Below are 13,626 nucleotides of genomic sequence, written 5' to 3' on the forward strand. Positions count from 1 at the left end.
GTTCAAGACGGGAATCATGAGTGTAAGACCCAAGAGGGCTTAAGACTCAAGCATCTGAGCAGTCCTTCTGCCCATGCCTGGGACTTGGCTTCAGCCATCAGTCAGTATTTGAATCAAAAAGCTCCTACTGGAGAAACCAAGGGGAGGACAATGTCAGAGGAGGGCAAACATCCCTTTAAACTGCCCCCCACAACTGGGCTTGTTTTCCTGACTAATGCAAAGAAGAGAAAAATGGGAGGAGACTTACTTGACCGTAGAGACCGTCCCGGTTGTGATGGAGTCTGTCTTGGAGAAGGTTGACTTCAGGTACTCAGGAGTGTTAAACGGCAAGGAGACGGGCTGCTCAGGCCCAGCCACTGGAGCGCTGCTGGGGGTACTGGTGAGGGGAGTGGAGGCCAGGATGGGCGTCGGGGCCTTGACTGGAGTGAGCTTCTGGATGTTTTTCACGTCGTACTTGGAAGGCCGGCCCACCTTGCCTGTCTTGAAGGCAATGGCCCCTCCCATGTCTGGGCTGCCCTCGCCAGGCTTAAAGAGGTGCAAGTACTTGACGTTCTCCAGGTCATACTTGGAGGTCTTCTTGTAGGTGTTGCCGTTCTGTGGCCTGATGCTCTCACCCGTCTTCAACTTCTGGATGAAGAAGTCGTACTTGGAGGCCCGCGACATCAGGCCCTGCATCTGGGAGCTGCTGGGAGAGGGCAAGGGCAGGATGGTGGCTTTGGTCTCTGTTAGCAGGGAGCCATCCGACCCCGGCAGTGCTCGGATGGGCTGCGTCAGCACTGGCGAGGCCTCCTTGCCCAGCTTGGAGCTCAGCTCCTCAGACTTGGCCGGATGGATGGGCCAGGAGAGCTGCTCGCCAGCCTTGAGCTTGCGGATGTACTCCTCATATTTGGAGAAGCGGGCTCGCTTGCTCATGGCGTCCTCACCGGGGAGGGAGGCAGCAGCAGAGGAGGCCTCTGAGGTAGCAGCGTTCAGCTTGTCGAAGCTGATCTTGCGGGTCAGCTCATCCCGCATGTTCTGGTCATTGTAGCCAAACATGCCCAGGAACTCGTTCATGGTGGTGGCGGCGTAATCGCGCAGGGACGAAGCTTCCCCTGCAGAGAGACAGAGGGACAAAGAGTCATGCAAGGGACGGATTCTCCTCTTCTCCTGTCCCAGCTTCAGTGGTGGGGAGGGAGGAAGAGGGGAATATGATCTACTGACGTTTGGCTCACTTGTTAGGTTTTACGACTCTTAAATTAATTTGTTTAAAAAAAAAGTAATTAATACTGGGGTAAAATAAAAGGAGTTCATCAATGCCAGGAAAATCAATTTCCTAAATGTTCTAGCCGATGGCTTTTCAGTACATTAAACAAAGTTTCATAAATGTCTCTGCACTCTTCCCTTGGCCTAATATGAAGAAAAAGTAATTTTACTGAAAGTGAGGCCAGCGCCAACATGCCAGGATTTGTGTGACTCCGTCCCAGTGGATATGTGTGTGTGTGTGTGTGTGTATGGGGGGGCAGAGGGCAAGGGAGAAGGCAGCGTGTGTTTGGGGCAGGGAGTGAGGGTAGGGGGGAAGGCAGTGTGTGCCTGGGGGGCAGGGGGCGAGGGGAGAAGATTGTGTTCTTGGGGCAGGGAGAGAGGGGCAAAGTGGAGTGGGCAAGGAGGGGGTAGGAGGCATGAGAAGAGGGAGGTAGAGCTGTGGAGATGACAGGATGCGAGAGAAAACGAAGAGGGGCGAGGAGGGAAGTGAAGGCGGGATGAGGGGAGGTTGGGAGGGTGAGAGGAGGCGGCTGTGGGGTGGTTGGGGTGAATCTCCGTGGCCATTCCAACCCCTGACATGGTTTTTCTAAAGTCTCTTTTCAGCAAAGCTCCATCTAAGCATTTCCCTCTGAGGCCTGATGGGTGGGGAGAGGAAGCCCCATTGACACCCCACCTCCAGTATTACAGTTCAGAAAAGACGGCTGTATCCCTGCTGCGAGCATCCATAACGCCCCACAGAAGCAGGCTGTGCTGGGCCAAGGATATGCAAACTGGGTGGAGGAGGATTTTTTCTCCCTGGGGGTGAGCTGAGGGGGGTGGGGAAGGCTGTTCTCCCTGGGTGGGGGCTGGAGGTGAGGGTTGTTCTCCCTGAAGGGGTGCTAAGGGGAGCAGGGACAGCTGTTCTCCCTGGAACTCCCTCCCCCCCACTCACTCCCTCAGGCAGTTTTGCTGGTCACCAGGAGGGGAAGAACACGGATCTGGAGGTCACCCAATATCAGTGTAAAGGAGGAAATAAAGATTGCTCTGACGTGCCAGCTCGGACTCATTTAGGTTTCAGTCTGACACAGCGTTCCTCCTCCTCCTCCTCCTTTCCCTCTCGCTTTCTCCTGCAGAGTGAAGATTTACTGTGTGCAGGAGTCCTTCAAACCTCCCTCGTCATCTCTCCCAATCACTCACGCTAACTCTTGTGGGTGAGCCCCATCTTTCATACGAAGGGAGAGAGCCAAGGAGGCCAGGTATGGCAGTCGCAGGAAGGGGGTTCCTGACACAGGGGAAACCACAGCGGTTTTGACATTCAGACAAAATTAGTGTTGCCTTGAAATACGGTAAAGAAGGAAGAGAGCGAAGAGAGGAAGGAGAGGGAAGAAGAGGAAGAGCAAGAATTGTGGAACAGGTGACAGATCCCAGGAGTTAATGTGGGATCCAGGGATCGGACAGACAGCTGTGCCACACACATATGCACGAATGCTACTGAACACACTGGCCCGACCAACAAGAAGAGTCTGAGGTCAAGGGGGTCTCTTGACTTGCCAGCTGTTTGTTTCAGCAAGGGTGTACAGGAGAAGAGACAGCTGGAGAAGCCAGGACCCTGCAATGGGCACTGAAAACTTCTGCAGGACCCACATCAGTGATGCCCAATGCGCCAGGCACATGGGGCATAAACCCCGCTGCAGTGCCAGCATGTATGCCTGGCACATGGCCGTAGAATTGCCAAAGTCCCACTGACACAGGGCATGAGGCTGATGCCCACAGCAAAGGTATGAGGAGATGCCTGCTAATCTCGGATATAGAATTCCACACATTGGCATTGGGAGCCAGTCGACCAAACAGCTCATTTCCACTGCGGAGCACCAGTGTCTTGGATCTAAAGAGCATGCGCCCTTAGCCGGGCTACCCCGAGACACCAGGAATAAGAGCAGGTTGCCCAACTGGTCACACACTAGGGGTGCAGTTTCCTTCCAGCAGGTTGTCCAGGCCTCTGTGTGGTATCTTTAAGTGGCTTGCAAGCCTTCAAATAGCCATGGGAGTCGAGGCAGGTGCCTGGATGCAGAATTGGACCCCCATACTTGGGCTCAGAAAATGATACATCACAACAGAAAAGAGGAAAAAAACCCTCAGGAAACTGGGGCTCCTCCCACAGGGATGGGGTCTTTTCATCTGCACCTCCCCCTTGCCCACCCTCCTGTGGCCCCTCACCGCTCTGGGATCCCAAGGGCATCGCCTTTCACTTACGCATGCCGAGACATTAAAGCATTTCCTCTTGCTTTAACGCTTTTCACTCTTTTGCTGCCTTTCCCCCTTCTCCATCCCCGCCCCAGCATAACCCTATAGCCCCAACGGAAGTGATTAATCCCATAAAATCCCCCCTGAGTCTCAGATTTTCCTGTTCCTGCTAAATCCATCTCTCCTCGTCTGCTTTTCATCTCTCTTTGGACCTGTAAAATGATCTCTGGTCTCCCTCACGTTCCCCCTGAGTCCCAGGCCCGGTGCGGTGAAACCCCATCTACCCTGAGACAAACTGCAAGGGGGAAAAGGCGGCACAGAAGGGATTTGAAAGGAAATTTAACCAGCAAGTGATCACTGGCTTTAACAGAAGGCAGGGCAAGGCAGTCCCTTTCCCTTGCTCTTGGAGGATGGGGAGACCTGCCTGCATCGGAGCATTGCTGTGCCCATCACTCGTTCACACAGACAGACAGACACAAGAATCCTACAGAATTCACTGCGGGTGAGAGACCAGGTTATGGTTTAGGTAAAATCCACCAAATCTTTGCCCCATATCAGAGCAGAGCTGGTGGAAAGATCAGAGAGGTGAGAAACAACTCCTCATCCCCTGCACCAAGTGCACCTCCTTGCCCTGGGCTTCCCAATTCCCAGCCTAAAGCACGAGCAAAGCAAGCAGCAGCTGGGAGACCCCTCCTTTGGATCCCACACCCCAGGCCAGCTCTCAGGCTGGCTCAGACCCTGAAAAGATCAAGCACCCAAAGTCTTAAAAAAGACCTGGGAAACACAGCAATTCCCTGTGAGCCTGGAGGTCAGGAGATGCTGCCCGCCCTGTGAGCTGCTCAGAACTACACCACTGGGCTTGGAAATCACCCTAGATCCCAGCCCCACTGAAAAGTGAGTAAGTAAATGAGAGAGAGAGAGGGAAAGAGAAAGAAAGAGAGAGAAAGTGTGTGTTGGGGGAGTTCTTGAGGCTTTTGCACACCTGGATAAAGCCTGGGCCTGAGCTCAGGTCCCGGGGGTGGGGATTACAGCCATCCCTTATTTCACATGAACTGGCTGTTCCTTCCCAGCCCACCAAGCCACAGCCTCCACTTTGCTTCTCCTTTGAATATATTGGGACTGGATGATCACACTGGGGAAACCAGCCAGCCTAGAGGCCTCTCTTTATCACCGACAAGGCAAAGCAGAGCAGGGTTCTCCTGCACTCTTCCCAGCTGGTGTGCGTCGACCCAGACCTACAAGTGCACTCGGGAGAGTCCCTAAAGCCCAGCCAACCCTGGGCTTCTGTGCTGCGGCTGCCGACACCTGTAGTGGCTGCAGCATGGACACTTGTCTCCCTGAGAGACCCACCCGCTTCATTTCACACAAACCACCAAAGAGCCACAAAACGGGAACTATTCTGTTGAACTACAGACCTAGAGGCCAACAGCTCAATTATCCTGACCCCAATTCACTGAGCTACCTGGTCCCCAACTCCTGACGGCAGGGCAGGGGGAGGAATGAACCCTTGCAGAGAGGATATTGCACTGAAGCTGTGCTCTCCTCCAATAGTTGCTGAAGCCCTGTGCCCCAGGCAGCACCGTCTCCGGGTCTGCCTCTTTCCCCCACCGTCCCCTTCTTCCTGCAGCACATTTTTCTCTCCCCTTCTGCACGATAACAAAGGGCTCCCTCTCCCCCTGCCGCTGTTCTCCATTTGTGGGCATTGCCAAAGAGCAGAGATCTGTGTGTCTTGGAGCAGCTATCATATCACGAAGGATCCAGAGCGAGCAAAAAAAGGGGGCTAAAAATAGCCTGCAGCAACACACTATATATGGAAGGAAAAGCAAAACAGCCCAAATGGAGCGCAAGGTCTGGACACCGGGGGATGGGGCATCCCAGATGGGACTTCGCCCTTTGTCCTGGCTAGGAGGGGAAACCACATCAGTTTGGGGGAGACAGGATAAAGAAGCAAGAAACTGGGCAGTGGCGCATGCACCTGAAAATGCTTCTTCATGTGAGAGGTTCCCCAGGAAATTATAAGTGGGGAGGAAACCCCTTTATGGGCGGGAACAGGGGGGATAGGAAGAGACATTCACCTTCTGATGGATGGTGCGGGCTTAATAAATCAATCAATCAATCACACAAATAAATAAATAGATAAATGAAAGAAACATTGAAAGCTCAGCGAGGAAAAGGCTCCAGATGACTATCCTTATGTCCTACTCTGCATGTGCACTTAGGGGGGATTGTAACACCGGTGTGTGTACAACCGTGTAAGAGATCCGAATGGCTGTGTGTGTAGGGAAGTGTGCACCAGTCCGGGTGTAAGGGTTGTGGATGTGTGAGGACTGAGGAGTGTACGTGTCTGTGTGTCAGAGACAGATTCACCCATCTCTGGACAAACACCCACTTGGCAGATCTGGCACATGCTCCCTGTCTATCATAGACGGGGAGACTCATGAGGGGAGGCTGGGAGCTGACTTGTGTTCAGACCAGCTCTTGTCAGTCCCCTGTGACTGAGCAGGGAACCAGGCGGAGAACAAGACTGCCCCTCCATTGGGGATTTCACCTTTCACTGCATCCCCTTGGCTGAGTCCCATCTTGCTTCTGAGACTGGGGGCTTGAAAAGCCAGCCCTGAATGCTGACGCTCAGGCCAGTCCTCAGCAAGCTCCCAGCACACTCCACCCATAATCCGTTCTGACAGGGCTTGGATTCTGGGCAACAGAAAGAAATCTCTGAGGAAAGTGTAAAGATGTAAATGTGGCAGAGATGCAGGATCAGATCCCAGGAGAATTTAGGGGAAGAAGTGAATGAGAGAGGAGGGAGCCCTGCGGAAAGGTCTCTTGGTAGTTATCCGGAGGCCACGTAAACTGGGTGAGTGCCCCAGATGAGCCAGAGCCCGGGAGCTGCAATCCTGCTCTGATCACTAGGCCACACAGCCTCTTTTTCAAACCACAAGGCCAAATTCCTCCCTGGTGTAAGCAAGTGCAGCTCCAGCTAAGTCAATGGGAGTTGCAATCCGTTACACCAGACCTGAATACCAGTGTGGTCAAACCCAGAATCTATTTACAAGTAGTTTGGCTTAAATGAAGAGAGAGGATGAGGAGAACTCAGTTCTTCACACAGAAAGAATCCTCTGCCCAGGCTTTACAGGGAGATGTAAGAAGGACATTTCCAACAGGACTCTCAAAACATGTGCATCTGTTTGCGTGTCCAGTCCCTATAGCTGTGCCTGCTATCTGGGCATTGTACGTGCTATTACCAACCTTGCACACCCATGGGCCTGCTTCCTCACAATAACTGCATGCATTTTTGTGTGATCCTTTCATGATTTAGCTCTAAAAAGGTACATTGCTGGGAACCGTCTTCTCTTACCATAAAGAGGGGCCGTTGGCTTCTTTTTATTTCCCACAGGTTGGCCACATACTTCTATTTTCTCCCTCCCCTCCCCCCCTTTTGTATTTTTTTTCAAATATGAGCTGCAAATGGGGGGCGGGGGAGGAGGGGGTCAGAGAAGGGGAATTAAACCAAACTATGAACCGAGTCCAGGCACAATCACCTTGTGTCTAGGAACGACAAGGGCTTTCCTATCAAAGGAAACTGAAGGTCACACTTTTCCTCATTGATCTTGCAATGTTTGTTAATTACTCTGTCACTGATGTGGCGAAGGATAATTAAACAGCTCTGTTTATATCTTATATGCATAATTATGTGTGCTGCCACTGAACTCGCAAAGACTAGAGAATGTGCCTCTCCAGAAGGGGAACGGACAGACGGAGATGAGCTTCAGCTGCATTATTAGCAAGAGGAGGAAAACACACGCACACACAAAAGAGGGAAAGTTTGACGGATTTGCAAAGTGCTCAGATGGCGGGGGGAGGGGCGGCAGGGGGAGAAGGTGTGATCTTTCTATCAAGAGATTCAACCCAAGGGGGTGACAGAGCTAGACCTCAGCAGGAGGGGCCCACCCTACACTGGTACGGAGGGAATTCAGTCAGCCCCGAGTTTCTGTTCACACTTGATATTTAAATAGCCCCAGATGTTGAGCTGGAGACACCGGTCAGGCAGGGAATGAAAGAGGAATTCATCCAACAGACATACAGGCCATCGGTGTCTTCTGCTAAATTCACCCTGAGCCAGATCTGACTCTGAATCTCTCTGCATTAGGAGTAAACTAAAATTCTAGAAATGCGTGTAAACCATGGGGGGAAAACACCTTCTAGAAGGGTAATGTACCAATCAGAATTCAGGCACCAGTGTACTGGAGAGCTAGGGGCATTCAGGAGAGCGTAAGGGACAGGGAATTCATCGATTCTCTGAGTCATGGGTGGTTCCCTGACTACACCGAGTGTTACCGCAGGGTATAATGAGCAGGACAGAGATCTTCATGTGGCACCTTACAAAGGACTGGAGTGAGATGGCATCACCACTCTGGGGGTAAAACCCGGATTCCCCTCAGCCTGTCTGGCTAGGATACCCTTGGAAGTGAGGAAAGAACCTGGATGTGCAGTGTGTCTGCTACGTGGCTAGTTTTAACAACAATAGAGGGATGTTAACAGTAATAAAACAGTCAATCACAGGAGCAAATGAATGAAAGAAGAAAGGAAATGCACATATGAGAAAGAAAGAAAGAAAGAAAAAGAATTCTAAGGAGTTTGCTCTGGCAGGAGAAATCTGGTTTCTTCCCAGAATTAAGAAAGCAGTGGAGGACTGTGGTGTCCCAGTAGGGGTGTTGTTTGTCACCGGCCAGTGGCAGTGCTGATCCTCTGTAGGCGAGGGGGGGAGCCCTCTCTTACACCCTTAATCTCCCAGCTAATCTGCCCACACCACAGCTCCTTCATTCACCTGGACTCTTTTCAAGGCTCACGGTAGATAATAAGAAAAAATAACAATAGCTTGCAAGTTACACCCAGAGCCGTTGTTTTCATCTTGCACACACAGGCATAAACAAACATGCACAGCAGACACAGCACTTGCATGGACACATGTAGCATACATGCACACACACAAAACATGTGCAGCATTCACACACAAACTGAGACATACCACATATACATAAATGTGGACACACGCGACAAACATGTACGTGCACACAGAGCTACATGCAACAGACACAAATATCGTGAAGGCAGCAGTCACATAACTACACGTGCTCACACACATATAAAAGACACATACCGGGTGAGCACCTACACACACACACACACACACTCACTCACTCTTCATCCAAGTCTGTAACCTAACCATCCATCTTCCGTTCTTCTTTCCTGCTCATTCTATTTTAATTAACAAATTGCCTTCCCTACAGGTGAGTCTCCTCATTGTAGGCTGCCCTTCTGCTTCCTGTCCCACCCCACAACAATCTCACCTCCAGTTTCCAATTCCTGGACCTCCCAGTGCCACTGCCTCAGGCTCAGCTAGCTAGACACCAAGTCCAACCAAGGAGGCAGAGCAAGCCCTTCCCCGCTCCGGCCTCTCCTATGCTCTCCTCTTGCTGCCTCACCAACAGGGACACAGTGCCACACACGGCCTAATCTATTCCAGGGGGTCACATGGCAGCTTATAGCACCGGCAACACCTTTCCACAATGAGCTCTCATCCCTTGACTCACGGCATCAGCTCAATTTAACTGCAGTGCTATATTAGAGTCCCAGCGAGGTGCGCTCCAGGGGAACTCCGTACCCAGCCAAGGTAGGATGGGCAATATATGATTCCAAGAAATGTCAGCTTCTGCCAAGCCCTCGTCTCCTGTAATTAGACTCTGTTCTTGGAATTAATTACCATTGTGAAAGATGCAGCGTGTGGGTGTGCACGACCACTTGTGTGCTTACACAAACCTGCCTGCCATATCCTGGTGAGCACGCAGGCAAGTGTGTGTACAAATACACTGGAGAGTCTATTGCAGGTTCTGCCAGGAGGGCATCTTAGGCCCTACCCTCCACCAGAAAACCTGAGCATGAAACTCAGTGTCAAATGCCTTTATCTTCATCTAAATGCTATACAGGGATCTGTGGGGTGGGGATGGATCCAACCAGATAAAGGGATCTGTAGGGTGGAATCCACCCAGATGAAGGAATCCGGGGGTGGGATCTGGGATCCACTCAGATGAAGGAATCCCCACCTTTTCCCAGAAGGGGGCTCCAGAGCAGTGGGACTTCAAGGGCAGCTCCCAGCTGCAAACCACAGAGCAGCCAGCCTGTTGCAGTGGAGCGTTTAAGGGCTCCTGAAAGTGCCACCCACTCCTTTGCTCCGGCGGCCAAGTTTAGCCAATGGATGTAGGGCAACTGAGGTGACTCACACTGCTCCGCATAAAATGCTGGCCTCTGGACTCCATTGTGCAGAGTGGTAGATGGGGCAGAGGCTTACCTGAGGCAGCTCCTCCAGACAGCTTGGAGCCCGTCTGGCCACTGGAGGGTCGGTAACTTTCATCCTTGGAGGCAGGCCCATCCAAATCCCTGTCGTCCAGGAAGCTGCCGTCCTGCGAGCCCCGCAGAGCGTCCGCCTCGTCCCCGTTATCTTCCTCGTCACTGCAGCCCTTGGGCTGTACCATGTAAACCCCTTCAGGGGGCACCTCCGCGCTCTCAGTGGCCTTACATTCCTTGCCCTCTGCTCGGCCCAGCAGGGTCTCGTCATTGTATTCCCCGTTTACCCACTTCTCAATCACCTCCCTCCGCTTGTCCTCCTCTATCTTCTGGACCCGGTTAAGTCCATCAGAAAACTCGGCCCCCAACTCCTTGGTCTCAGGCTGGGGTGGCTCCTTGTTGCCACTTTCTTTCTGGGGAGCCTTGTCCAACCGCACCAGCTCTGATCCTCCATGATCAAAGACCACCTGGCGGCTGAGCTTGGCACAGATCGCATTTAGCTTCAGGCCGCCTTTGCGCTTGGCAGCCATCTTGGATTTTCCTGAGGTTGCGTCAGTGCATATAGTTCTTTCAGCTGGAAAGAGACAGAGGGAGAAATAAAAAGCATTAGAGGGAAATGTTCTGCCATTCAGAAACTCAAACCTCAGCAGCAAACATCTGACCCCAACCCAGCTGGTCTTAAAACACAACCAGCCAGTGTTACCCTCTGAAAGAAGGACCTGCTGTGAACTCCCAAACCCTTGGGAAGGAGCTGGGGCACAGGAGTGTAATGTGGAGTTCACACGCCATCTTTCAGCAACGCCACAGAGTGAGGCCTCCTTTAAAACACATCAGGCTGAGCTCAGCCCTGGTGTAAGTATGTGTAATGCCACTGACTTCAGAGGAGAAGCATCTACTTACACCAGGATCTGGCCAATTGGGTGGCTGAATGTCCCAGGGAAAATTCACCTCTGGTATAATTGTGTAACCCACTGGTGAGTGTGTGTGTTACAGATCCCACAGAGGATACTAACTGGTCACAGCCCTAGTTAGGGAGTCTTGGTTCTTTAACTTAAGCTGTAGCTGCTCAGGCTTTTAGCTCTGGAGGTCCCCAGTTCAATCCCTGGTGTATCGGCCAAGATGGCAGCTGTCATAAATGCACCGACGCCAATGGAGTTACATCAGAGCTGTGCGTAGGAAAGACGTGGCTCTCAATTCTAGCCCCAGGGAGTATGAGCAACTCACCCATTGGCCTCAGTGTGATTTACTTGTGTCCTGAGGCAGGAGGATCAGATGGGAGGGCAAGGAGGAGGGAACAGTACTGGCGGTTAGCGTCAGTCAGTAACACTCCTTCTCTGTCTCACACACACAAGACATTTGGCCCTCACACTCCTCAGCACAATCAGCTTATTTGTTGGGGTCTGTCATTTTAACGTCGTTTATTCATATGTGACCGCTAGTCAAGGAGGGGTGGAAACAGGGAAACAGGAAGGAAGGAAAGAAGGAAGGACCTTAATTTCAAGGTGAGGGAATGTCTTGAACTGATCAGTCCCTACCACAACGTCACTTGCATAATTATTGGACCGACTATTAAGACGATTGAATCCCAGTTCAAAGCAGCAAGCTGCATGAAGAGAACATCAAGGTTGCATGGTTGTTATTTTTTAGATGGCCTTTAAGAGTGTCCAGGCTAAGAAAGAGTTAAAGCTCCGAAGGCAGGAAAGGAGTGTGTGGTCTTCATTCTGCCACTACGTGCACAGCTCTGTACGGGGCGTGTCACACACGCGTCCTCGGAATCAGACAGTGTTACACACGCCCTCACTCTCTGCACCCCGGCTGCTCTCTTGCCACACCTCAGTTGTGCCCACTCTGCACGCTTGTGGTGCTCTTGCCATCCCCTTGATCTCTTCACCCTCATTGTGCTCTGATGGTCTTGCCACTACCTTGTTCTCCAGCTGTGCCTGTTACACCCGACTTGCACTCTCACTCTCCCCACTGTAGTCCTGTATCTTCCCCTATTGTCCTGCTTGCCCCTATCCACACACTCCCCCATCCTGCTTATTCTCTCTTCTCTGCTCCCGCCCAGCCCCCCTTCTCTGGTTACAACCAGCCCTGCAGAGGCCAGTGTGAACACTCTCCATCCTTACCCCTTGTCCTTGTGTCACACAAAGCCTGACCTGACCTCTCCCTTGGGCTCCTGAGGCCAGAAAGCACGGGCAGCGCTCTCACTGGAACTCTCACTTCTCTAAGTCAGGCGGGCCTCTGGGAAAGGCACCTGTAAAATGGCTGGCTGCCTACATACGCCTGGGGTTTCATGCAGGCAAACAGATGTGGGTGCATTTCCAGGCCCTCCCTGGAAAATGTGCCCTTCGACTTCATGTCCATCAGAGGGCCAGGGCAGAGGGGATCCATCTTGTCTCAAAGAACTGGGGCTTTCCAGGCAAAAGTGCCCCTTGCTGTGGCTCACCCAATACGTCTGATCACCAGCCCCAAGGTCCTGCTGCACAGAAGCGCACTGATATTAATCAGACCCCCTACGATGCGCCCAGAAGCCATTGTGACAGCCCCTAATCCCATAACATGACAGCCCAATACAAACAGACTGAAACTTTAGACTCTGTCCGAGAGCCAGGGAGCGGCTGCTTAGCGTAAACTCCTGACAGCTTCAGACACACTCTCCTGTCAAGGACTGCAAGAAAAATAACCCCCTGACAAACATGTGTCAGCTCCCCGCACGCCCAGGGAGGCACAAATGCACACCGTGCCCTCACAACAGCACACCTTCTGCACCTACAAGCAAACATAGCCGTGCACCCACACACCCCAGCAACACACATATCCCCCAGTGCAGACACATGCATTCACAAATGCACTCACATTCCTCCCGCTTGCCCGTCTGCACACACACACCCAGAGGCAAAACTCCCAAACATGCACAGAGAGGCATAAACACCCCCCTGATCCAAACACTTACATGTGCCCTGTGCACACTTACTCCTCACATCACCCCCGTCCACACACACACAAACAAACATGGGTCAGTCCCAAATGAACGTAGGCAGAAACTGACAAGCCAAAAAAACCACATACACCTGTGCACTTCTTTCCACCCACCTACCCACCATCAATTTAGGACAGGAAGTGAAGAAGGATCCCGTGTACAATTGGAACTGCAGAGGGAATCAAAGGAACTGCTAATCACTCCAGCTGGAATCAGGCCAGGACACCTAGGTTACGCCCGTATGCTTGGGAAAAGGGCCAAGGGAGCTTCATTGACGGTGGCTAGGACAGCACCTGGAGCAGCACGCGGTGCCCTGGCACCAGGCTGAGCAGTGGGTCAGCAGTGACTCATCAGCACCACTCTCCCTAGGCATCCTTGGCAGTCCCACCCCGAGTTCTCACGAGGCCCAGCCCTGCTCAGCTAGTGAGATCAGAGAAGCTCACAGCTGGAGGTAATGGGACAGCAGACTATCAGCAGCCCCTATCCCCAGGGCTCAGGATGAAGGAGATTCTCCCTTCTCTGCCGCTCCCCCTCCTTGACAGTTAGGGCAGGTCCCATTATTCTGGCCTGGAGGTGAGCAGCCAAGTGCGCGCACCAGACAGCAAATGAATCTATAAATATTTATTCAGAGGAAGAGGGGAACAGACGTTCCCGAGGCTGCACATGTCGCAGCTCGAGGGAGCCTGCATCTCGTCTTCCCTTCCTGGCTGTGCCTCTCTCCATCTCACTCCCCACGCCTCCGCCCCGCTGGCTTCTGCCCCATCTTGACCCCCGTGCCTCTGCCCCACCTCATCCCATGTCTCTGTGCCATGCAACAGCTCTCTCTCCTCCACCTGTCT

At 52.4% G+C, this 13,626-nt stretch overlaps 1 protein-coding gene across 1 annotated transcript in view; it reads right to left on the minus strand.

Annotated features, from left to right (window-relative positions):
- The window catches only part of CASZ1 (castor zinc finger 1), a 114,200-nt gene that overhangs the window by 50,378 nt on the left and 50,196 nt on the right, over positions 1-13,626 (minus strand). Inside the window, exons 2-3 of the mRNA XM_067567402.1 lie at positions 9,812-10,381; positions 248-1,091 (exon numbers count right to left, since the gene is read on the minus strand). Coding sequence (XP_067423503.1) covers positions 248-1,091; positions 9,812-10,381 — 1,414 coding nt within the window. The remainder of the gene's footprint in view (positions 1-247; positions 1,092-9,811; positions 10,382-13,626) is intronic.

The sequence above is a fragment of the Emydura macquarii genome, unplaced genomic scaffold, assembly GCF_026122565.2.
Source record: "Emydura macquarii macquarii isolate MOO-44397 ecotype Brisbane River unplaced genomic scaffold, CSIRO-AGI_Emac_v2 contig_2768, whole genome shotgun sequence".
Classification (NCBI taxonomy): Eukaryota; Metazoa; Chordata; order Testudines; family Chelidae; genus Emydura; species Emydura macquarii.